A 26,042-nucleotide genomic window follows, 5' to 3' on the forward strand; every position below is an offset into this window, starting at 1 on the left:
GCTGTGAATACGTCGATGCCCCGAATCTGATATTCAGCCATCTCTCGTGCAAAGTTCGAGTCGGGAATAATGCCGTCGCGAGAAACTGTTTCGCCAGAAACAAACGTTGTTCTATGACGTATATACGTAGCACTAGCGTCAGTTATTCATTGTTTTCGGCTAACTTTGCCGCCTCGGACTTGAGATTGGTCGGAGATCTCTCTGACCATGAATATTATACTACGTATATCATTTTAGACAGAAGTGTACACAATTTTGTACAAATATATGTTAGCTCTTTCTCCTTTTTCTATTTTTATTATATAATTATTACACAGTTTGAAAATTTGTGTTTTCTTGTTAAAAACGGTCCCCGTTAAAATTTTTGTGTTAAATATTTAACACATTTATGTGTTAATTTAACACATTGCTGTTATGTTAATTGAATTCAAATGTTAAATTATTAAAACAACTAAAAAAAAGTGTAAAAATAACACAATGTATATATATTTTTAATTTTACACAATAAATATGTTCCGCATTATTAGTGACAAGATTTATCTGTTAATATTTACAGAAAAAAATGTTAATTTTACTTTATAATATAAGTGGGGATGATAAAATGTAAAATTAACAATTTTTTTAGTTAATTTTTACATTAAATGTTAATTTAACACAAAATTTATTTTAAGTTTATTTGAAGTTTACATTTATTTTATGTTAAAATATTAACACAATATTCGTGTCACCATTTAACATATCCGTATTATGTTAAATTAACACAAAAATTTCTGTGGACCGTTTGGGACATGTAATATTTGTTAAATTTAACACAAATTTTTCAACTGTGTACCTATTGTAATTTATTGTATTTTTATTAAAAAATATCCTATATTAATGTAGAAATTAGATATTGATAAAATTTTAAAACATGATTATTTATTAAATAAATATTAATTTAATAACAAAAATGGTATATATGTATATGCGATAATAATGAAACATGCATTATATGCGTAATATAATATTGATAAAATAATTACAGATGAAATTAATATATTATTTATATTGATAAATGTGTATTTATATTTTTCAATAACTATATATGCAAAGGAATTTGAAGACAGACGGAATTTCTCTCTTCTCGGGAATAAATTTGACAATAATTACTTTACGACGTATTAATTCTTGATGTAATTGAACAATTTAAAACGTGATGATTCTTAACGACATATTTTTTTCGAGAAAAAAGAATTGGATTATTTTTCACAAAATACGAAACAGAGAAACTCAACAAACCAATTACTGAATTTACTTTCTTGCCCTTTCGCATGAAATAATTTTATGGAAATTACATCCAAATTACGTAAGAGCCTATTTACAATGCGGTAATGCACATTCTTTGCATAATACAACCCCCTTCGGGGGAAAGGAACTTACCTGTGAGTTTCCGAGCGATTACCGACACGAGGGTGCTCTTTCCGGCAACGAGAATTTGTGCGATTGCTCTACGATAAGTCGTTCAAGGGGAGAGACATCTTTGTCCGCTAGTTCTTTCACAACGTCTTTCGGATTGTATAAGAAAGGCGCGCGCTGTCGGCTCTTGCGGCCTTTCAAACTAAATTAAATGGAAAATCCAGCATTTCCATCTTTAAATCCGCTCGGCCAACGAAAGCTGTCGTAATAACGAATCTGATAAAATATCAGCATCGTGAGATGAAAGTTTTTTTTTCTATAAAAAATATATTCAATACACGGATATTTGGCTAAAATATCCAGTCAATTAAATTATTAAAAGTTACATATTTAGTGTAAAAATAGTTACAGTTCCTAATAATTAATAATCCAACATTTTATTGTAAGGCTAAGATATTTTTGAATTTATTTTTATTTGATTTTTTCATTATATTGTCAACTTATAATAAAGCATTTTGATTTATATTAATTACAGAAAGCTTCTGTTATAAAATGTTATCGATTGAAATAAAATTATGCAAATTAAAAGTAGTCATTTACTAAATTATTTTAATAGATAATTTGGCTTTTTAAATTCTTAAAATATTCTTTCTGCAGTTAAAATGTACATATATTTATATACATATGTTGTATATGTATACTTACTTTACAATAAAATTTATTATTATATATTATTGAAAAATAATAATATATTATACATCAAAGAAATCGGTTTTTGAAGTAAGAAAAGATTATTATACCGAACAATGCAAATTGCTCTCTTTTAAAGTTACTTTCTATTAAATTGGCAGATATGCATAATAATATTTAAGTAAAAAATGTTCTACATAAAGCTTTGTTAACTACTTTTACAGATCGTAATAGATTTAAACTCACAGACAATCAGAAGTAACTATTTACATAGCAGTTTTGATTATCAGAGAATTAAAAATTAGAGAACCTCAGCATTATCATATGATCACATGAACTTGAAGCATTATCATATGCCGTTACCGTTGCACATCGTTACTTTTCGTACCGTAACTAATAAATACATGCACATGCGACGGTAAACAGCAACAGATTAATTTCGTATACCGTACGACGCGACATTTCCTTTCCGCCTGACATGCATTGGAAATTACTTCTTTAATCTTAAAATTAAAATAGTTTAACTTTCATTATTTACAATTTTATTATTAAAATAGTAGTTATAAATAATTGTTTCACATTATATAAATAGACACACAAATATATATTGTGCATTTTTAATTGTATGCATATATTTTGTTTTAAAAAATTATTTATATTAAATAGTTTAATTTAATATATTTAAACATGAAAGAGAGAGAGAGAGATTTTGGATAAATATGTATATAAAATATATTCCTATATAATTCTTATTTTTCCCTTAGTATAACAAATAAATTTTTGTTATTCTCAAAAATCATTTATACAATCTTTCTTCGAATTCTCGAGTTTTTGTTCAAATAATTTTTAATATATTTTAATATTTTAAACTATTTCTCTTCTCTTCATATTTAATTGCACTATTATATACACAGTTGGAAAATTTGTGTTTTCTTGTTAAAAACGGTCCCCGTTAAAATTTTTGTTAAATATTTAACACATTCATGTGTTAAATTAACATATTGCTGTTGTGTTAATTGAACTCAAATGTTAAATTATTAAAATAACTGAAAAAAAGTGTAAAAATAACACAATGTGTATTTACTTTTAATTTTACACAATAAATATGTTCGATATTATTAATAGTGACAAGATTTATCTGTTAAAATTTACAGAAAAAAAATGTTAATTTTACTTTATAATATAAGTGGGGATGATAAAATGTAAAATTAACAATTTTTTTAGTTAATTTTTACATTAAAACTATGTTAATTTAACACAAAATTTATTTTAAGTTTACTTGAAGTTTGCATTTATTTTATGTTAAAATATTAACACAATATTCGTGTCATCATTTAACAAATCCGTATTATGTTAAATTAACACAAAAATTTCTGTGGACCGTTTGGGACATGTGATATTTGTTAAATTTAACACAAATTTTTCAATTGTGTATAATAATAGAATATACCTGTTTTCCAACAAATTTTGAGACAAATTTCCCACTTCGTGCAATCCGATTGCAGCTGTATCGTGTCGCCGATATGCGATTAATCGCGTGCATCGACCGATATGCCATATCGAGACGTAGGTAGGCTCCTGCGTGGGAAAACCAGTGTTACGCTGCGCCATTTGCGTAACATTGCGGTCCACGCATAAGCCAATCTAATTAACGCGAGAGACGCGAGAACTGTGGCGCATTTTGTAATCTTTTTTCCTCTCTTTCGTGTTGCAGGAGCGATGTCTTCCTGGAACCGTACCTGCAGCAGCACGGGACCGTTCAGGTGGTCAATTCGCCGAGCACCTTACCGCCAAATCCGCTGCAGCATCGTCAACTTACGCAGCTGCATCATGTACAGGTGAGTTATTGAAAAGAAAAAAAAAGAAGAAGTAAAGACAAACAATGCTGTTTCGATCTAAGTTGCATAATATACAGGGCGTCCTAAATAATCTCAGGAATTTTCCAGTAACGAAGGAGTGATACGGTAAGTCTGGGACACCCTGTATATTTATATGTTTGTATATATATGTCATTTTATTATTATATATATACATGTATATAGTTTATTAATTTTTGGTATATATATTTTTTTCATGCACTTCTACACAGAGAGAATTTTTTCTTAGAATTTACCCTAAAAATCATCGTGGGACAATATGGTAAGGAAAGAATTTTATGAGATTTTCTCTGATTAATATTTATCACAATAAAAAATAATAATATCTATCACAATAAAATATAAAATATGTTTGATTAATTTTACTAAACTTATATAGTAAAATTTACTAACTATATAGCAAAATTAATCAAACATATTTTATATTTTATTGTGATAGATATTATTTTTTATTGTGATAAATATTAAGCAAAGAAATTCTCATAAAATTTTTTCCATACCATATTGTTCTACGATTACTATGATTTTCAGAAAATTCTCTCTGTGTAGTGTTATATACGAAGATGATTTTGTCATACAAAATGCATTTATGACTGTCGTATATTTCATGTATATAAGTTGATAATAATGATGAAATATTTCTAATTATATAAATTAAATACATATATTGAAAGGAAAGCTGTCATAAAAATTAAAATTGTAATGAATATGTATTACTAATTATATTCCAAACATTTTTACAATATACCTAATTAATGAATCATTATTTATTATTAATAAAACATCAATTAAAATGGTAAAATACATAAATATTTCTTAAAACAAATATAATATATGTAATAATGCGAATTATTATATAAATTTCTTTATGAAGTTTTTGAACATTCTCTATTTGCAACGCTATTACATTTCGAAATTATGTCGCAAGTATTGCAATATTTATTTACAAAGAAACAATGAACAAAGAAACAATGAAAAAATTACATTTATAAAAAATACTTTATAAAGATATAAATAAAAACGCACATAAACATTTTTTTTTTAATTTGTATAGGATTTTAAGATGATAGAATAATTTACAGAAATGTAAAAAATGAGTCTTTATATTATACATGTATCACAGAAGAGATTATTGCATCATATTTATTGCATCTTTCTTTTTTTTCATGATTATGGTCTTAAGTACATTATTATATTTTCAGTGAAAAGAAAACTTTGTTGTTATCGAAAACATACTTGTTCAACTTTATATAAAATTTATATAATACGACTTTGCAACACAGGATGTATTTATTGAGAAACGAGATATTGTCCGACTAATTATAAAATTTGCATGCAGACGGTAACTGTTGTGCGGTAACATCACTAAATATCATACAGTATGTTTAATTAAACATACTGTAACATGCAATTTAAATCCGTGATTGCAGTACCATATTAAATTTCGTGACATCACTTGCTGTTCCTCAAAAAAGTTTTTATTTATAAAATTATGCGGTCCATATGGATCATATCACATGCGCTTAATATAATAATTCAATTTATAATATTTTGTTTGCTGTAAAAATTCAAATGGCAAATGATAATTGTGGATGCATATTTGTAATATAATTTTTAAAAAACAACTTAAATATTAAATGCTATAAATGTTTTTTAATAAGGGTACTTTATTTTGTTATTGTTCTGAATTTATGGATTGTCAGTATTCTTTATTTATATTATATATTGATACATACATTATATAAATATTGATACACTGATTATTTAATGATAAGAAAATCGATTTATATAGAAAAAACATACACTCTACTTTAAAGAAAAAAAAAACAAAAATAATCTTGAAATAGCGGAAATTTTTCTCGAAACAATTATATTTGTTAAATGACTCATTCTGTATTGTATATATTTCTTATTTATTTTATATTTTATATATACATATATTGCCAGAATAAAAAATTTGAATAAAAAATAATTCGAAATATATATAAAATAAAATATCTGCCAAATAAATTGTTTTGCGCAATAATATAAAATAAAATATATTTATATAAAATAGATTTTATATACGGACTTTTTATTATATATATAACAGACTATATTTTAATAATCATCATTTTGAATAATAATATATACATATATTGTATCTATTATTTTTTGTTTTTATTTAGTAAATGTATTTCTATGATAAAAGGTCTTACATTTTAAAGAAACTATATATATCCCTTTTAACTTGTCTTTAGAATAACATACAACGTGGAAACTTGGTCTAATATCATATAGAGACATACCATATATTTTACGTATATTTAATTTTACAGCCAGACGAAACAATGAAAAGCAGGGCGACGTCTTATCGCGCAGGACTTTTTCTAACGAGTAATTAAGGGATTTACAATTAGCTTTCTCTTTCCTGCTCCCCCTCCCTCCTCTTCTTTCGAAGAGAGAGTATTCAACACGCGACGCACGTCCGCATTTAATCCCGTTAGCTCGAAACCGTGTGTCAGTCTGCATTTCAAATTAAATTACATTCGAACCCTTTCACCGATGCCCCTTGCCACCCCTCTTTTTGGCTTTCGTTCCTCTTTGTCCGCCATCAATTTTTCTCTCTCATCTTTGTCCATTCGTGAATGCAAAAAAAAAATAAGTCACGATTAGTTGGAATTAAAAAAAAATGCGTCGCTCGATCAGCATCGATCAAATCGTCGAAAACGACGAAAAAAAAAGAATGAAGAATTGATCGAATCTCTTCAATCCTTCGAATGTCTGTCTTTTTCTTTCCCCTTTTCCCCCGAAAGAGCTCATAAGCGTTCGAGTATCATTTTCAATGGCACTTTTCCGCTTCATAAAAAAAGCATTGGGGAAAGAGGAGAAGGAACGATAAATAAATTACGACCGATCACGAATTGGCTGCGAATAAAAATAACTGGGTGATAGGCAGGATCATATAATAGGGAATTAAAGGCGCATTGTGAGATAGAATCGGTGGGATTTACGCTTCGATATTAAAAGAGACAGAGATTTACCGTAATAAAGCAAATTGCTGAAAAATCGAGCGTCGAAACAATTGCAATTGTATGGGATACGATGAAAATTAATTCCCCTTCGACAACTTAAACTGCAAATTTTTATATGAATCAAAATATTAATATTTAACTTCGTTATATATTAACTTTATACTAATTATATTAACTTCAAAGTTAATGCTTATTTTATATATATATATATATATAATATACTTTTTATTTATGTGTATATATAATATACTTTGTTATTGTAATTATTATTATTATTATTATTTTGGAAAATATTGAAGAAACTATTCTTGTTAAACAACGAATTTTACTTAAATTAAATTAAATTAAATCTTTCTAATAATTAATTTAATATAATAATAAATTTAATATAAATAAAAAATTTGCAAGAGTACTTAAAGTAACAAATATTATTTAAAGTGAGAAAATTAAATACCTCTTATTTCTATCTGCATTAAATCCTTAATAATTTAATTTCAGTAAAAAATAAAATAACATTTAAAAATTTTTGTAAATTTTTGTTCACAATTTTAACAGAAATATAGGTATACATTACATATAAGATTTCATTAAAATATCTCATAATATTTTGTATTAAAAATTATAATTGAAGAGTAAATATAGAAAATGGATTGAAAATATCTTGAAAATATATATCAGAAATTATTCTGTATACAAGTGTAACATTTTATCTTAAAGAACTATTATTTTTGTCTATTATTTATATATGGCTATTATTATTTTCCGATAAAATATAATATTATTCGCTATATATTATAATCGTAATATTTTTTCCTATCAGAGTGAAGAATCACTTTCATCGGAAGGATCGGCCACTTCGGGAGGATCTTCGGAATCCACGGAAGATTCTGGAAGCGAGATAGCCTGTGACATCACTCTGATCGAAAGACTTATACGCTCTCATCCGATTTGGTTTCTACCCGGTATCCAGAGAGCCGGAGCTTTCCACTTATTGCAGGGCAAAGAAGAGGGGGTGAGTGTGTACTTAAATCATAAATTAAATAATAATATTAAAATAAGGCTCTGAATATAAATAAAGAATTAGTAAGGGCAAATAAGAGCTAAACGCACTGGATGTAAAGTGCCAACTAAAAATATTTATTACTCTTGATTGAACGACAAATAAACGTTTCTTTCAATTGACCATCTTCAGTATATAAGATCCTGCGGTACGAGCACTTAATTCGACGTTTACATATCTTGATATCTATTTACAATTGCATTGAAAATGCTCGCTCTCGATGCAATTCATTAATAAACCTGAAATATTATTAAACATAAAGTTATATTTAAAAAGTCTATCAAAAGATAGAAAATTAGAAAATAGGAGATAATTAAATACGACGTCTGAATTCGTGAAAGAAGGAAACTGTTTTTACGATACACAATTTTTCTATTGCATTGTTGTTGTTTAACAAATTGAGTTGATTTGCCAATTAAAAATCCTCACGCTATATTAATCATCAATTCTTTTTTTTTTAATTTAAAGTATCTGTGTTTATTTTTGCATTTATTTAGATTGTTCTTAGAATAAAATATTAGTTAAAATGTAGTAGTTTGAAATTTACTTATTTTTTTATATATTTTAGAAATCTTTTAATTATGCAAAAGGAAGAAAGTGATTTTATTTAAAATAAAAATATATTACTTGAAAGCTAATTTTTTTTAATAACGTATATATCGGCCCTCATTTTCAGATATTCCCATTTAACGCATTTTTGTATGATGTAATAGTTGTGAACATCAGTATAATATTCAGTCGACTGATTTAAAGCCGATAGCAAAAATATTGGTAATAATTTTTTTCATTACAAAGCAATATTTGCCAATCATACACTGTATTACTTAAAAACGAGAATATTATTGCAGTGATTTAAATCTATATAATTATATCCATTTTCACGAATTTCATATTCTTTAAATTTTAATTCTAAAAATTTAAGTACATTAAGTATTATTTAAATATTAATGATATGTTTGGTAAAAATCATAGTCTGTTTTAAATATTGCAATTTTTTTTTAATTTGCCAGGCATTTATCTTCCCATCATTAGTCGATTAAACGGTACGAGCACTTAATTTTAATAATTCGTTTAGATATCTTAAAATAATATTAAATAAGAAATATTTTGATTTAAGGAATTTAATTAAAGAATATTATGCTAATAACTATCGAGCACCTAATTTTTTAATATAACTGTATTCTTTTACTTTACTTGTATTCGTGACCGAAGTAATAAAAGTGATTCACTCCTTTTACAATAAATGCTCAAAAATTCCTTCATTAATTTCAATACAAAAATGACAAACTGAAACGTCAAACTCATATCTCATACCATGTAGAATAAAATTAAACGTTGCAGAGAAAATTAGTATTAACAAGAAATGTTTATTTTGAAGTCTGCCTTTTCCCTTCATTATTCTTTCTTACCTCGTTTTAATTCTCTTATATCACTATTGTCTTCTCTCTGAATGGAAGGTATCATTTTCGCTCGACACCATTTTCCGCTATCCATGTTTATATCTGCTTCTGCCTCGAAACAATGAAGTATTTCTAACATCCGGGCGGTTCGTACTACTGAAAGGAAAAGAAGAAACCGGAAAACTATGTCAATGCTTGACGGCATGAAATTGTGCTGAGAAAATCTTTTATATACGTAAATCGAGATTGCAAGGTCGATGAAGCACGTAACTCGTCATTACAGGCATTATTCTTTTAATATTTTCAGAACATAACATTAATATAATGGAAAAGTTCTTGAACGCTTCATAAATTCACGAGACTATACGTATTTAAAATCCAAACTTCAAAAAAAAATCTGTAGAATTTATTTTATATTTTTTATATTTCTATTATATATTCTCTATCATTTTCTATGTTATATATTCAATCTTTAATTTATTTTATATTTTTATAATTCTGTTTTTTATATAATTTTATGTATAATTTTTTATATATAAATTTTTCATAATTTTTTATAATTTTATATATAATTATGCTCTATATTCTTTAGTTATATATAAAAAAATAATAGAGATCTACAAATTCAATAATATTAAATTTTTTTAGCGAAACATAATACATTTTTTCATTACAAATAATTTAAAAGCTTATTAAAGGGGTTGAAGAAATATGAGGGCACATATTGCGTAATATATCTCTCAGCAAGATTAATGAAGAAATCGATTAAGACGTAGCGGTAAAATGCTCGTCCTTATTCACATTTACTTTCCATCTTTTTGCTTTTTTTTTCTGTAACGCTTCTGTAATGGTGCGCAAAAGCCCCGCGCTGTAATCAGCGCAGAAATGACTGCGAGCGAACGATGAAACACTGCTCTTTCGCCATTTCTTCCCCTCCGACGACTCATTGTTTTGCGCCTTTGTTAATCGTCCCTTGTCATTTCTATATCCTTTCCGCTGTCTCCTGGCCTCTAACGAATTGTACTGCCGAAAAACAATGCGCCTCGCAGTTACTTTCTATAGATGAGATACAATCTCTCTTTCTCGCTCTACCGAGTCTCTTTAGTTAAAAAATTTATAAGAAAATTGCGAATCTTATTTGTGATTTTTTATTTTAAAAATTTGTAGTTTTTCTGATATCTTTATTTTAATTTAATACATTTTACCTGTTTTTTGTTTTTTATTCTATCAAAAAAAAGAGAAAATCAGAAAAAGAGAGATTCGAGAGTTATAAAAATAAAGAAGAATTGATATCTACAATATTTTTTTTATTTACTTTAAATTTATTTTTGCTTATATGTGTCTTCTAAAATCCTTATTTTTTTATTTCTTGATTTTCTTGATGATTATACAGAGTGTTAAAAAAAAACGAAGGAAAAAAAGAAGAAAAAAAGACCAAAATAAACATTTTTTTATTCATACTAATTTTCTCTACAATGTTTAGTTTTAATACTACGTGATATGAGATATGAGTTTGTGACTTTTCAGTTTCTCATCTTCGTATTGAAGTTAATGGAGGAATTTTTGAAAGAGTGAATTAACTTTTATGTATTTGTTCCGTGTTTTGTTCAAGATTAAAATACAATTAAATTTTTCCATTTATATATGTTTGTTTATTATATGTTTAAGTTACAAACTTCTATTTTATATATATATATATATATATATATATCATATAGTATAAAACTAAAAACATCGCAGAGAAAAATATTATTAATAAAAAATGTTTATTTTGAAGTCTTCTATTTTTCTTCAACAATTTATCGGTCAAATTTTTTAACACCCTGTATATATTGTGAGAATTTTTAGATAATCTTTTTAGAATCTGAATTGCTTATTTTATTATCTTTTTCCTTTTTTAAAAAAAAATTGAAAAACAGAAAAAACTTAATTACGATAAATGAAATATGTAATTAAAAAAGATGATTTTATTATTTAATTAGGAATTGAGATTAGTGATATAAACAATAAAATAAATTTTTTCTTATATTATTTATTATTGTTTTTTATATCTTATATATATATATATATATATGTATATATATATATATATATATATATATATATATATATTATTAACAGTATATATTTCGTATTTTTCGAAATACACACACATATATAAACTAGTTATTTTTGTAGACGTAAAATCATGATTTATTATAAGCATACATTTATTTTTGTTGCAGAATTTTGTGGTGCGACAATCGAGTCAGAGCGACACAATGGCTCTTTCGGTGAGATTACCGGCTGGCAAAGGACCATATATCGAGCATTACTTGATCCAGGCGAACAAGGGCAAGCTAAGCTTGGAAACGAGCGAGAATAGATTCGACAATATCCCTTCGCTGATTGCTCATTATTCGCAGTGCTGGTGAGAATGCCTATTCTTTCTTTTCTTATTTATTACGGATTTCCGCCCCGGAAATATGACACACGTGATATCGTCCCTCATTCTTCTAATCTCTACAAATTCCTATGTGTCACGAACCATTTAATTGTCAACGCTATATATGCTCTCTTGTGTTTCTTTATAGGTTTTTAAATCTTTCTATAATTACATTGTATTTTTTATAATAATATGAGTAAAAAAATTAATATACAATAAAAAGGAATATACATACATATATCTAAAAAATCTTAGAAAGTTAAAATATTATAAGGATCCTTTATCAATGCCATAAATAGAAGAGATTAGAATAGAAAGTTCAAATAATAAAAAATTATTAAACACTTAAAAAATTAATTGTTTAAAAGTTGATATACAATCAATACATTTAATCAAGAAATTGTTTATATATTATTAATTTAATAATGGATGTTAAGTTTGGTTTAGGATTCTTTTAGTTCGTAAAACACATTTACACCTAATACATAATTAAAAAAAAAAAAATGCTAAATATATTAAACAGGTCTAACATAAGATCAAAATAAAATATAGAAACTTTATGCTGTGATCGAATACGGAAATCATATCTGGCAAAATATAATGAATCTATATTTTATGATGAAATACTTACTATTTAATAATATCAAAATTTTATATGAAATACATTATACATATAAGAGATTTGTTAGAAAAAGAGGGCAGTATATAAAACTGTTTATTTCAAATATCTTTGTTATTTTAATTAATGTAGAAAATTGTTGTTTATAAAATATTTTTTGTGAATGGAGGTGTATAAAAAATATAATTAAAATATAATTTCAACGTTGTACGCACATATACGCACATATGCACACTTTTCCGTCACATGGTTAATAAATATACATATATAATTAAATTGAACAAATTTAAGAAAATTTAAGAAAATTTAATAAAATAAAATTAGTGTAATTTTTTAATTGATTTAATTTGAAATATATAATTTGAATTGATTTGTGATTATTTTTGTTTGGCAAGCAGTGATGAGCTGCCGGTGCAGTTGACCCTGCCGAGAGCGATGCGAGAAGCGAAGAATAGACAGCAATTATCGTCGCTGGCATTGCTGGGTCAGGAATTTTGGCGGTATCCTATGGCGAATCCAAAACCACCGGAAAGTGGTAGCAGTAATACCTCTAGTCTTAGCAGTTTCCATGGTGGTAAGTTTTCGATATATTTGCAAATTCGTAAAAATTCGTAAAAAAAACTTTTCTAAAAAATGATAAAAAATACATGTACAAAAAGTATCCTATATAAGTGACTCTCAAAAATACTCGAGATATATTATAATCTTCCGTCTATATGATTAAAAGAGTAAAACTTACGCTTAAATTAAAAACATTCAATTTTTCTGCTTATTTTCTACGATTACAATATTTTTATGCACTTTCGCAAATAATACTGTAATTATTTCAAGATTAATTAATTAATAAAATATATGTATTGACATTTTGCAATTAATAATAAATTTGTAATGATAATGATAAATTGGTGAAATGATAACGAATGAGGATTAAAATAGTTTATTATTTATGTTAATTAATTATTAGTAGATTAGGACTAGTTAATAATATATATTTGTCACGACAAACATTTTGTCACAATTATCATTTCACACATCGCAAGCCGATTTGTCATTATTTTTATGTATGTATTTGACGTAAAGATATATGTCTATTTAATAAATACATCCACACATTCTGTATGCGAGAGAAAATACATATAAAAATAAAATAAAATCAGTTCTCTCTAATAAATGTATTAATTATTAAAAGATTTATTAGACATTTTGTGTGTTAGAATGTATTAGTTAGACTTATTAGAAATTTACATTTGATATTAAATAGCTTCAAGTTAAACAAGAATTATAGACATAGGTGGAAAATATTTTTATCTTTTTTTCACAGGCAATAATCATCATAATAATAATAACAATAATGCGGATACGCCGACCACTGAAAATATAGTGCTCAATCTGGCCCCAATATCGTCTCACAATACACGTAAGAAAGATATTGACATTTTATTTTTTATTTTTATAGATATTCATTCAATTGTACTAATGATCAATTGTTGAAATGTTTTTTTATTAGTTGAAATTATGGCTCTCTTTTGTATTTTAAAGCGTTTTCTTATTTTTTCTCAGATTTAAGATTATTTTATTATAGATTAGATTTATTTTATTCCGGTTTAAAGATTTTATACATGTATAAATATTTTCTTAATGTTTTGAAATATTTCATATGCTTTATCTTAATTTTTTTCTAAATATATTATATGTAGAAACTATTTTTTTAATTATATAAAATATTAAAAAATTAAGAATTAAGATCCAGAAATACAGATATGGAATTGATTAAAAAATCATATTGTTTAAAGTAAATAAATTTAATATAATTTAAAAATAAATATATAAATTAATTAAAATAAAATAATATAAAGTAAAAAAATGTTTTTTTTTAATACGCGCGCGAATTTAATCAACAATATTATATTTGAATATCTTTTTAAATTTTTGTTTTTGGGATATTAATTATGATACATATATTTAATGTAAATTTCTGCACAATTCTCTCGTTTATATTTAGAATTATCGTTTTCAAGAGCTAGTTTTCAAGATAAATTTCTTCAAACTGTTCTAAAAATAATTTATCTAAAATTTTATTTTTGCGAGCAGACACCCCCTCTCCGACGAACACATCGACATTTGCATCATCGTTGCCACGTCAACCGCGTCCGACTCCGCCAAATACCCTCAATCTGACGACCTTCAATGAACCTTTGAACGACAACAAAAGAGACCGGAACGTCTCGTCACCAAATGACAAGCTCTCTCAACACAAGCTGATCTCACCGAACCTAGTGCAAAGCATACGATGCCCATCGCCGGTGGTTCACAACGTGGAGAACAACGTTCTGAGTCCCGCGCAGGATGTTAAGAGCTTCGACACCCTGAAAAACGGTCTGAACAAGAATTCAGAAAGATTCGTTTCTACCTCGAGCTTCCATCAGAACAATCTGTCATGCGCTACGTCACCAGAGTTACCGGATATCAGGAATATCGTTGCCGAGAGCGATAAAACTACGCAAACTGTGAAGACTCCACCGCCACCGCCGCCAAGATGGGCTAAACCTGGTATCAGTCAGAGTCAAAGTAATTTCACCGTGACTACGACGGTGACCTTCAACGTGAATCAGAGCTCGAATACTTCACAGGTAAAAGAAAGAGAAATAATTCTTAAAATAATGAGTAATTTTAATTATCACAACCTTTTTGTTTATCTGTCAACAGCAAAATACACCGTCGGACGCCAACACGTCACTGCTGAGTCCTCAGTCTAACAAGTCTCTCACTTCCAACTTCTCTATTAAATCACCTCTCTCCCCTATCACGCCAGTTTTATCTCCCACCTCCAAGCTAATTTCGAAGACACCTAGCGTACTTTCTCCAAATACTCCCTCCAGCACCAGTAAGTCGAAAAGGCGACGCGATCGCGAGAATCGGAAAAATTCGCAACATTATCAAGAATCGGATATCTTGGAATCGTACTACCGTAGCTCGCCAGCCGACAAGATTTCCGACTACGAGGATATCTGGAACACGACCGACCAGTCGACGCAGTCAACCTGGAATGACAGGTTGAAAGACAACAAGCTTGTTTGCACCCCGCAGGATCGTCTGAGAAGTTCCAATGACCGTCTGTTGAGTCCCAAGGAATCCGAAAGAAGTCTTATGAATGAAAGATTGCCAGCGGGAGAACAGATAATTTTGAAGGACGATAGGTTCATGTTAAGGAATGATAAGACAGGATATAGTAAGGAGATAACAAGTCCGGAATTTAGCAGTTTTAAACCTGTTCCGGAAATGAAGAGTCCTGATCAGAATTCATTAGAGGAGACTGGAATGGGAAAGAGACCCGATCTGCTATCTAGAGTTTGTAAGTATTTATTAGATTGTTGCATGTAGAATGGCATTAAAATATTGTGTAACAAATCTACGTAGAAAAAAGAGTTTATATTAATTTAATAGAGGAATTTTGCTAAGATAATTATAAAAATATCGTTATAAAATGTGTATATCCTTATTTTTCATTATATATTATATTATATTATTCTTAAATTTTTTTATTATTAGAAGAGTAATGAATATTATATTGAAATTTTGAAATACGATTATATTGAAAATTGTGAGTTGTGTTAATTATCATATTTTATTTTAATTTTATTTTTGTATTATATTTTTATTATATTTTATTTTAGAGAGTTTTGTTTTATTTTAATTTATATTTATTTTAGTTCAGATTAAAATTTTTCTCTTAAAACTTTGACGTTTTGTTCGAAGTGTCTTAAATCATTTCTTTTTTTTATATTTAATCTTATCAAGTGTTAGAAATCCTTTTAAAATTTTGTTTAAAGATTTTTTTAAATTAAAAATTCTCCTGTTTCCGTAGGCAGTGCCAATTCGTTGAATAGTCCGAACACAGTGACGCCTCCGAGGAACAAATTGGGCCTTGTTCTGGCGAACTCGGGGAGCAACAGTCCCCTGACCCCGGAATCTAAACAGAGTAGTCCCTTTTATGCCGAACCAGCCGACGCTATCGCTCAGAATGTCGCTATCGTTCCGAGGAGACGACCGACCAGAAATAATCCACTAATACATAAATATCGGCACAGCGAACCAGGTTGGTTGCAGACTCCGACAGGAAACGCTAATCAGTTGCATCCTATCGATTGCTGGGAAGAACCTGCCGAGGAAACGGAAGATAAGACGCCACTGATTTCTTCGTCGGTCGACAACCTGGCGAAACGATTGAGCCAAAATAGAGAGACGAAGAAGATTCCCCGGGCGAAGCCCGTTCAGCCACCGAAGATAAGGACTAAGATGGTCAATGACACTTCTTGGACCGTCGACTCCAGCTGGGAGTTTATCGGTACGTTTTATTATACATCGCATATATAATTTAATATATTATATACGCAATTTATAGTTTATCTTTAAATGCTATATATTCGATTAAAAAATTTTCCCTACAGAATGTTAATTAATTTATGCTAATTAAGTACGTAATTATACAATTTGTTAGAAAATAAGTCGAAAAAATCCCAAACAACTTTCATGTGCGATTTTTAATAAAAGTGTATTTATTAATTTTTTATTTTTTTGCCAGGAAGGAGAATTAAATAATTATTTCCGATAATAATCGCATCACCTTTCGTATATATTTATTTATTACTGGATTATTTCTGGTGTGTGTATGTATACATACATATGTTAGAAATATAATAATAAATTCTTAACTATTTCGGATAGGTAATGACGTGGAGGAGCCAGACTGCGAACCAGATTACGATTGCGATGCCGATTATAATGGTGACAATGTTGCGAGAAAATTCCCGGGTGACGAGGAGTGCAATAGAAACATTGTTGGAGATATCTTGACGGTTCAAAGTATAATTCTGCAACGGTATGTTTCTTAACATAAATAAAAATCAAATATGGAACATAGAAAATTGTAAATAGTTTTCACGATAATTTCGCATAAGGATGTCTTTTATTTTACATTTTTATTTAATTTTGTCGAAAAATGTAGAATGTCACTTTTCCTCTGATCAGCTGATTTCTAATGGATTATTATGTATATTCTATATTTAAATATATAGAGTGACAGCTAAAAAGCGTTAGAACATTTTATCTTAGCAAGAAATGTTTTAAATAAACGTTGTTTGAGGAGGACATTGAATATATTTGCATAAAAATTATCACCTTTCATAACATAGAAAGTTTTTAATAGAGATTAAAAATTAAATTAAATTAATTTTTAATAAAGAATAATGATGTAATTATATAATTTCGAAATTTCTATAAGCTATAATAATTAAAAAATTGAATAATACCTAATTAAAATTTAATGGTAGCCTTTGATGCAATTTTGACAAAGATATTTGAGATTACGCATCAAGTTTCAAATCTCCTTTAACACTCAATAATTTTCATCTAAAATATTTGTTCTTGAAATATTCTTTAAGAGATGTTTATGATAAATTGTACCATTTTACTACGATTGTAACAATAAATCTTTGGATCCGACAGATACCCAGAATTGCTAAAATCATCGGACACGTGCGAATCCTTGTATAGCGACCGAAACTCCTCGTATGACAACGTGGAAAAGCGAAACAACGTGAACCGCGAAGGTACACCGGACTCACGGAAAGATCGCACATATGATCCTTCCGAATGGGAGACCATGCTGGATACGGATGTGGAGACCGACGTGGAAAAGATTAAGCGAAACAAGAGTTTTAAAGAACGACTGGATCCTCTTTTGTGCAAGTTTCATATCTCTCTTATAATGAATTTTGCGATTAAGTATATTAAGAATTTCAACAAATATTTTTAAATATTTTTATCATATTTGAATAATTTTATTATATTTATTTATACTATTTTTTATGGATTTTTTATATCCTATATTCTATAACGCAGCTTTCTTATAAACGAATGTTTTGATAAAATAAATATATTATTAAAATATAATATAATATAAATATATTATAAATATATTCTATTAACGCGATTAAATAATTTTTTTATATATATTTCTGCTCTCTCCATTATTCTTATTCCATTCAAAAAATTTAACAAAACTTTTAAAACGTTTAATCAGTTTCGTAACACCGTATGGTATAAACACAATGCATGTTGATATATCTACGCGAAACCTTGAGAAACACGTAACTGTGATTAGCACATTAAACAATGGACAGCTTTCGTAACTAACAATAAGTACGTGTATCTATTTATCCATCTGTAACATTATTGTTCTATTATATAATTAGTAGGTATAGAATAATGGAATTGCGTGTAACATGGATAATATATTTATTATTTTGCCGTTTTTCATCAAATATTTATTTATAAGAAAGCTGTATTATAAAATATAGGATATAAAAAATCAATAAAATATAATATAAAGATTATAAAACAATATATATTTATGCAATAAAAATAATAAATAAATGTCCTATTGCGAATATACTTATTATAATATAAAATATATTACTTTTTCCATTCTGAGAGATCCTGAAAAATAATGTTCATTTTCCTCTTTATAGCACCGCCACGAATACAAGCTCTTTCGAAAAGTCGTGATCAACAGAATGGAACCGGGGCGACCATCAGAGCTTACGCTCTTCAACTTGCTGCGGACAAGACGACGACCTTTTCGCAGAACATCGACAATTTTATTCAATGCACGCGGGAAAGTAAAGAGGCGACGCCTCACGTGGTGATGCGCAACATGCGGCAGTTCATGTCGGGTATGAAGAACTACCTGGTGAAACACGGTGAGCGCGAATTCGAGAAGGAGGTGGAGAAGGAGCGATTAAAGTTGCGGCCGAACGAGTTCCTCAATCTCGACGCGATCCTCGAAGATGTGATGATGGGCCTAGTGGTGAGACCTTTGCGGGAACACGTTTGTCGGCTGTTCATCGATTACTATGTCGCCACCGGAGTGTTGCAGACCCTGGCGGAGAACATTCAACACGCCCAGGGGAAGACTATTCATGATCTCGGCGTTCGAGTAAGTGTGTATATGTAATAAAGTGTATCAAAAGATGTAATAAAGGTATAACAAGGTATAACTCTATCAAAGGATACAGCAAAGGGAATAAAATTTCATATACTGATATATAAATAATATACTGAATATATAAATTTATATGAAATTATAATTACAAATATTTATTACATTGAAATTAAAAAGAAATCGATAAATTTATATCTATTACTATTTCATAGTTATTAGCAATTTTTTATTATGTATTATTTATTGTTTTATATATCATATTTATTAAATCTTCTCATCGTCCATTATTTGTATGCGTAGTCGAAGATCGTCCCTCCTTCGGAGAAGAATCTGGAGCGCATTCTCAAGTGCATTGAGCGACTGCAAAGATCTGACTCCCCACTTGAGAAATTAGAGTATTTATTGACCGCCATTTCGGCCATCTTCAACTCTGTAAGCCTTTCCACAATTTTTCTGAAACATATATATATATATATATATATATAAACATATATATATATATATATATAAACATATATATATATATATATATATATATATATATATATTAGCATCAACATATATATGTATATTTATAATATTCTTATCATTTTATAATACATAATGCAAAAGAAATCATAAAATGTTTAATTAATAATGTAATGTAATATTGTTACGTTTTTATAGGTGAAGCAAGCTAACTCTGGTAGACACATTACGCTGGGTGCCGATGACCTTTTGCCCTTGGTGATCTGGGTTTTGGTACGTGGCAAAGTAGTGGATGCTGAAATCGAAGCCGAGTACATGTGGGGCCTGTTGCACGCTTCTCTGTTAAGTGGCGAGGGCGGCTATTATTTGACAACTCTATCGAGCGCGGTGCATGTTTTGAAGACTTTCAAGTCCAGCCAAGGAACCATATCTACACTGAACGTAAGCAATAAATATTGCTGATTATATCTCATAACTAACACAAATTGTTGATATTATAAATTATAAATGTATAGTATAGCATGATAATGTGACATTACTTTTATCCAAAAATAAAATAATAATAATATTTAAAAGAATATAATATAATTAATAATATAATATAACAAATACAACAATAAAATAATATAATAATATAAAATTATATAATAATATTATATAATTATATATTATAATTATATAATATAAAAATTATAATTATAATATTTTTATACAACAATAAAATAAGTTTATATAATGATTACATGTGTGTGTATATATTTAAAGCATATTGTCTGGAGAAAATCTAAATATATTAAATTTTAATTGGATATCTTGATGATGATAATTTCTTTTTAGGGATGTGGAACGCCCGATTGTTCGTCCGTGATGCGGATCTTGGTACCGGATGAGCTGCACGGTTCCCTAAACACCAGAACACTTCCGGTACGACCTAACATGAATACCAAGGAAATCTGCCGTATCCTTGCGCATAAAATCAGATGCACCAACCCTCAAGACTATGGACTTTTCAAGTTGGTGCAAGGGGAAGGTAAACCTATACATATATAAATAAAATATAAAATTTAATGTGAGAGAGAAATATAATAATATAAAATAATAATAATAATGTAAAATATGTTTTATAATAGAAAATATATTAATATATATTAAATATAAAAGTTTTGTTATAAATAATATAATAAATTTTTTTATAATGATATATTTTCTAAAATAATAATTTTTTCAATAAATAAAATAAAAAATGATATATTTCGGTGATTTATGATTGCTGTATTTGAACATTTAATTGTTTCAGAAACATTGCTTGGAGATCATGAGTGTCCGCAGGAGCTCTCTCACTGCCTTTTCGCCTACAAACGGATTGACGCAAAAATAGCGTGGCCCAAGACTAGTTCTTAAAAGTTGCGAAGTATTTTAATTAACATAAAAAATTAGTCTCTCTAGATATCACTCATAAATCGTCATTTCCAAGATATAAATCGTATATCATGGAAAGTTATAATACATTTTCTTTTCCACTAAAATATCTATTTGAATATCGAATTATACAATTTCAACTTGAGCATTTAAGGATTTTTTGAAAAAGAATTTTGATGTGGAAATTCTTTCAGCACTGCCAATTTTTATGAACACTTTCTTATAAGAAATTGACGATAGATATAAATAAGAAAATCTTTGTCACTCATACATACATATAGCATATTTTGGTATTTCACTAAACAATGAGAAGGAAAAGAAAATTTGATATAAATTTCTTAATTACGAATAGAGAGAGTGATATTAAACAGTATGCGATGTTTAATCATGGATTTGTTATATTTTAACCCTCACAGAATTTTGGTTTTTGAGACCACAGAACATTAAAATTATAATACAAAAAATGTAGAGCTTTATACATACATACAATAATAATATAAATGGCATATATATATGTAATTATTTTTTTCTTTCTTATAGATATGATATTTATATATCAAAAATATAAAGAACAATGTATGTCATTTTCCTGATAAATAAATAAATCTCTTAAATTTTTTTTTTTAATTTCGAAAGTGGTAAAATAAATATTAAAAATTTATAACTAAATTTACAGTTATGCAATATAGTCTCCTGATATCGATGTGAGTCTTTTTGTATAATTTTAATATTTTCTTTTATTTAATCTTTTTGCGAAACTTTGTAAAATTTATATTATCTTCTAATGAGGGTTAATATAATATTTCGATCACCGCAATTATAAATCGTATTATATAAACGTATTACAGAAACTATTTTCTGCGATCAAGTGTTAATTATCGATCGGTTTGATGCAATGTGGATTTAAATTATATTTCATCAAATGTAACTCTGATAGGATGAAGAAGAATGAAAATCCTCGTACATATGTGTGAGAAATGATAATCATGAAGAATACGTATGATTGTGATCATACACACGATATACAGTGTATCGCGATAAGTCGTATATTATATTGTATTTATTCACAGTATTCAATGTCTCGTGAACGTTTGCAATAAAAAAAAAAAAGAAGAACGTTGCTCTTTCGAAGCAAAGCTCTTCTAAATGAATGAAGTGGAACTTGTGTCGAGAGAACATCAGAGAAATAAAATAATAAATAATTATTTAATAAAAAAATTAAATGAAAGATTGATAAATAATATATTTATCTTATTGTTAGTAATTAATAAATAAAATTAATATAAGTTTTTTATTTTATTAATTAAAATAGATTATTATTACTCACTGTTTGATATTTAATTAATAATTGTTTAATTAAATTACCGAAATAATTATTATAATTAACTTCCTATAATTAATAATTAAATTATACAGGATTTTTTATATCAAATTTAAAAAATTTACTTGTAAGAAACTATATATTGAAATAAAAAAAGCTTTCTGTTTGAGCCTTTTTGCTTGTTTCAATATTTTAAGAAGAAAAGTTTTTAAAAAATTATCAAATTTTCTGATTATTTTCCAAAATTTACTTTTAAAGATTCAGTCTTCTTATTGCAAACATGTTAATATTTATTATGATGATCTCTGGACTTGAGAACCAACTTCTGCGAATGTAATACTTTATATATATATATATAAGACATAAATTGCGCTATACGTTTTCTAAATAATATCGAGTGACAAAAAAATTAATAAGAAAAGTTCTTCGCGTGCGCGCGAGAAGATGCGAAATTTAAAAAGAAAGAACGAAGAAGAGTAGCTTTTAGAACCTCTATTTTAAGTACTTTCTACAAGATGAAGAGTCGTGAAATCTAACAAAATAAGCAATCCGTACTGTTAAGCAAATTTCATTGTATATTTATTATTATAAGTTCTATATATATTAATTTTATTATTAATATTTTTGACATGTGATTCCTTGCTTTGTTTTCTGCAAAAAAAATTTGCTAGGTTGATTTGGATCTACAAGGCTGTGTATGTGTATAAATGTGTAGCATCTATGCCATGTGTATCTCAACAAAATTATGAAATAAAGAATGGTAATAATAATAATAATAATAATTGGCGATACGAAATTAGAAACTATAAATAAGCAGTGATAGTTTTTATATTTGTAAAAAATATCGAAGATTTCGTTAGATCTGCGAGAAGTATTGACGATTTTTTATTCACAAAAGTAACATTAAACATATTTTGCTACAGAGAGTTCGTACAAATCAGCCTTGCATTTTTTATCGTTTTTTTTTACAATTAGCGCATTCGTTATATATATAATAATAATTAGCGATCTATAAATGTACATTTTTTTGTATTTAATTTATTTAACACGTTTTTAATATACTATACCTTGTATATCAGCTTGTGGCGTAGATGTGCTCTCATTCGTTTTATGATTAACATGACGATTAGTTAAATTAATGTCGATATATGCTTTTAATGTACTAGTCAAACCGATACAAATCGGAGAAGTTTGTAAAATTACATTTAAGTAACTTTTTTATCCCTTGCGATATGAAGCCTGTATCATTAATTATCATTATAAACTTCGTTATTATAGTGATTATTATCATTGTAATGTAAGTCTATGCTCAATAAACACTTTTCTACTATTCGTACGTATTCGTAAATTTACGACTGACAATTATTTTAACATTAAAAAAAAACCTCGCATATTTATAAATATATTTTTAAATTTTATTTAAAATCAACATTCAAATATTTAATAGAACGACAAAACGAATAAAAAATTATATGAATTTTCAGATATTTTTAATTTTATCTTGTAATCTCTTTTTTTATTAATACTAGAACAACACAAGCGCGCGCTACGTGCCATTCTTCGATTTTATGTTAAAAAAATAATATTTTCAAAAAAGTAATATGAAGTTTGTTTTAACTTAATTAATATTTTTTGACAGAAATCAGTTGATAACTATTACAAATATTAAAAAAGTTCAAAGTACTATAATGAGAACGCTTTAATTCTTGCCCAATTAAAAAATTAAAATGATTAGATCGATCCCAGATCAATTATATTAATTATGAAAATATTTAGATAATAGACCCATATCGAAAATATGGAATAATTATATAATAAAGCAGGAATTAAATTCTTAATAAAAATAATTTAATTTTTGCCCAATTAAAAAATTTAAATGATTAGATTGATCCCAGATCAATTATTTAAATTATGAAAATATTCAGATGATAGACCCATATCGAAAATATAAAATAATCAAGGTGGAGTTGCTGCACGTTTTGCGCGAGATTGACCGCAAACCGCAAGACTTAGAGCAGCGGTATCGCCAAGCGCAGCTATACGTCCGTCACGCTGCGCGTCTCGCGCGAGACTGATTCTCGATCTCGAGACTTCGAGACATTGCGATTGCGAGACTGATCGTCATCGTCAGTCTTGCGCGAGACGCGCAGCGTGACGGACGTATAGCTGCGTTTGGCGATACCGCTGCTCAGAGTCTTGCGGTCAGTCTCGCGCGGTACAGACGCGCGAATCTAATAGAAGCGCAGATATTTTGATCGAAGATTCTTGTAAGAAATTCTATTTTTTTGTTCTCTGTTAAAGATTTTAATAATAAATTTTTATGCATTGCATAATTAATTCACATATTTTCATCACCAAAAATATTGGTCCCATCTGAATATTTATATAATTTAATTAAATGAGATCTAAGAGTATTTCAATCAATTTAATTACTTGTTTGAAAGACACTGAATGCATTTTCATTGAGAATTTGGCACCAGCTATATTATTAATAATTAATTCATTTTTACGATATTGGTAACATCTGAATATTTATATAATTTAATTAAATGAGATCTAAAAGTATTTCAATCATTTTAATTACTTGTTTGAAAGACACTAAATGCATTCTCATTAACAATTTGGCACCAGCTTCATTATGTAATTAATTCATTTTTACGATATTGGTCCCAACTAAATATTTATATAATTTAATTAAATTAGATGTTTGATAAGTTTATTCATTTTAATTAATTATTTGAGAGACATTGAATGCATTTTCATACAGAATTTGACTCCAGCTTTATTATGTAAATAATTCATTTTTACGATAATTTTTTAATTTGATAAACAAAATAAGGATGCGTCGCACAGGGTCCGCGTCAAAAAAGTATCGATTTCTAATATTTAAAGACGAGCCAAAAATTCATCGATTATACATTTTAATTGTACATTGATTACAGAATTTTTTGGTACCATGCAGATACCGCGTACAAATTTTTTAATTTGATATACATAAAATAAGGATGCGTCGCACAGGGTCCGCGTCAAAAAAGTATCAATTTCTAATATTTAAAGACGAGCCAAAAATTCATCGATTATACATTTAAATAGTACATTGATTACAGAATCTTTTGGTACCAAGCAGACAACAGCGTACAAACTTTTTCATTTGCTATACATAAAATAAGGATGCGTCGCACAGGGTCCGCGTCAAAAAAGTATGAATTTCTAATATTTAAAGACGAGCCAAAAATTCATCGATTATATATTTTAATAGTACATTGATTACAGAATCTTTTGGTACCAAGCAGACAACAGCGTACAAATTTTTTATCTTGATATACATAAAATAAGGTTGCGTCGCATAGG

General features: G+C 27.7%; 1 protein-coding gene across 13 annotated transcripts in view; it reads left to right on the forward strand.

The window, feature by feature from the left end:
* Nucleotides 1-24,019, forward strand: part of Spri (Src homology 2 domain-containing protein sprint) — a 256,568-nt gene extending 232,549 nt beyond the window's left edge. For 9 of the 13 annotated variants that reach the window (XM_083038381.1, XM_083038391.1, XM_083038363.1 and 6 more), the window contains 15 exons: nucleotides 3,800-3,923; nucleotides 7,797-7,988; nucleotides 11,662-11,846; nucleotides 12,879-13,054; nucleotides 13,802-13,897; nucleotides 14,572-15,110; nucleotides 15,187-15,832; nucleotides 16,346-16,825; nucleotides 17,206-17,359; nucleotides 17,986-18,224; nucleotides 19,011-19,477; nucleotides 19,784-19,915; nucleotides 20,150-20,392; nucleotides 20,789-20,981; nucleotides 21,249-24,018. In XM_083038381.1, coding sequence (XP_082894507.1) covers nucleotides 3,800-3,923; nucleotides 7,797-7,988; nucleotides 11,662-11,846; nucleotides 12,879-13,054; nucleotides 13,802-13,897; nucleotides 14,572-15,110; nucleotides 15,187-15,832; nucleotides 16,346-16,825; nucleotides 17,206-17,359; nucleotides 17,986-18,224; nucleotides 19,011-19,477; nucleotides 19,784-19,915; nucleotides 20,150-20,392; nucleotides 20,789-20,981; nucleotides 21,249-21,352 — 3,970 coding nt within the window. In that variant the 3' untranslated portion in view covers nucleotides 21,353-24,018. Of the gene's footprint in view, nucleotides 1-3,799; nucleotides 3,924-7,796; nucleotides 7,989-11,661; nucleotides 11,847-12,878; nucleotides 13,055-13,801; nucleotides 13,898-14,571; nucleotides 15,111-15,186; nucleotides 15,833-16,345; nucleotides 16,826-17,205; nucleotides 17,360-17,985; nucleotides 18,225-19,010; nucleotides 19,478-19,783; nucleotides 19,916-20,149; nucleotides 20,393-20,788; nucleotides 20,982-21,248 lie in introns of all 13 variants that reach the window. The other 4 variants (XM_083038295.1, XM_083038305.1, XM_083038354.1 and 1 more) reach the window with 1 other exon arrangement.
* The last annotated feature ends 2,023 nt before the right edge of the window (nucleotides 24,020-26,042 follow it).

This window comes from Prenolepis imparis, unplaced genomic scaffold (genome assembly GCF_030444845.1).
Source record: "Prenolepis imparis isolate NDT839.2.m4 unplaced genomic scaffold, iyPreImpa1.0 SCAF_1, whole genome shotgun sequence".
Taxonomy (NCBI): Eukaryota; Metazoa; Arthropoda; class Insecta; order Hymenoptera; family Formicidae; genus Prenolepis; species Prenolepis imparis.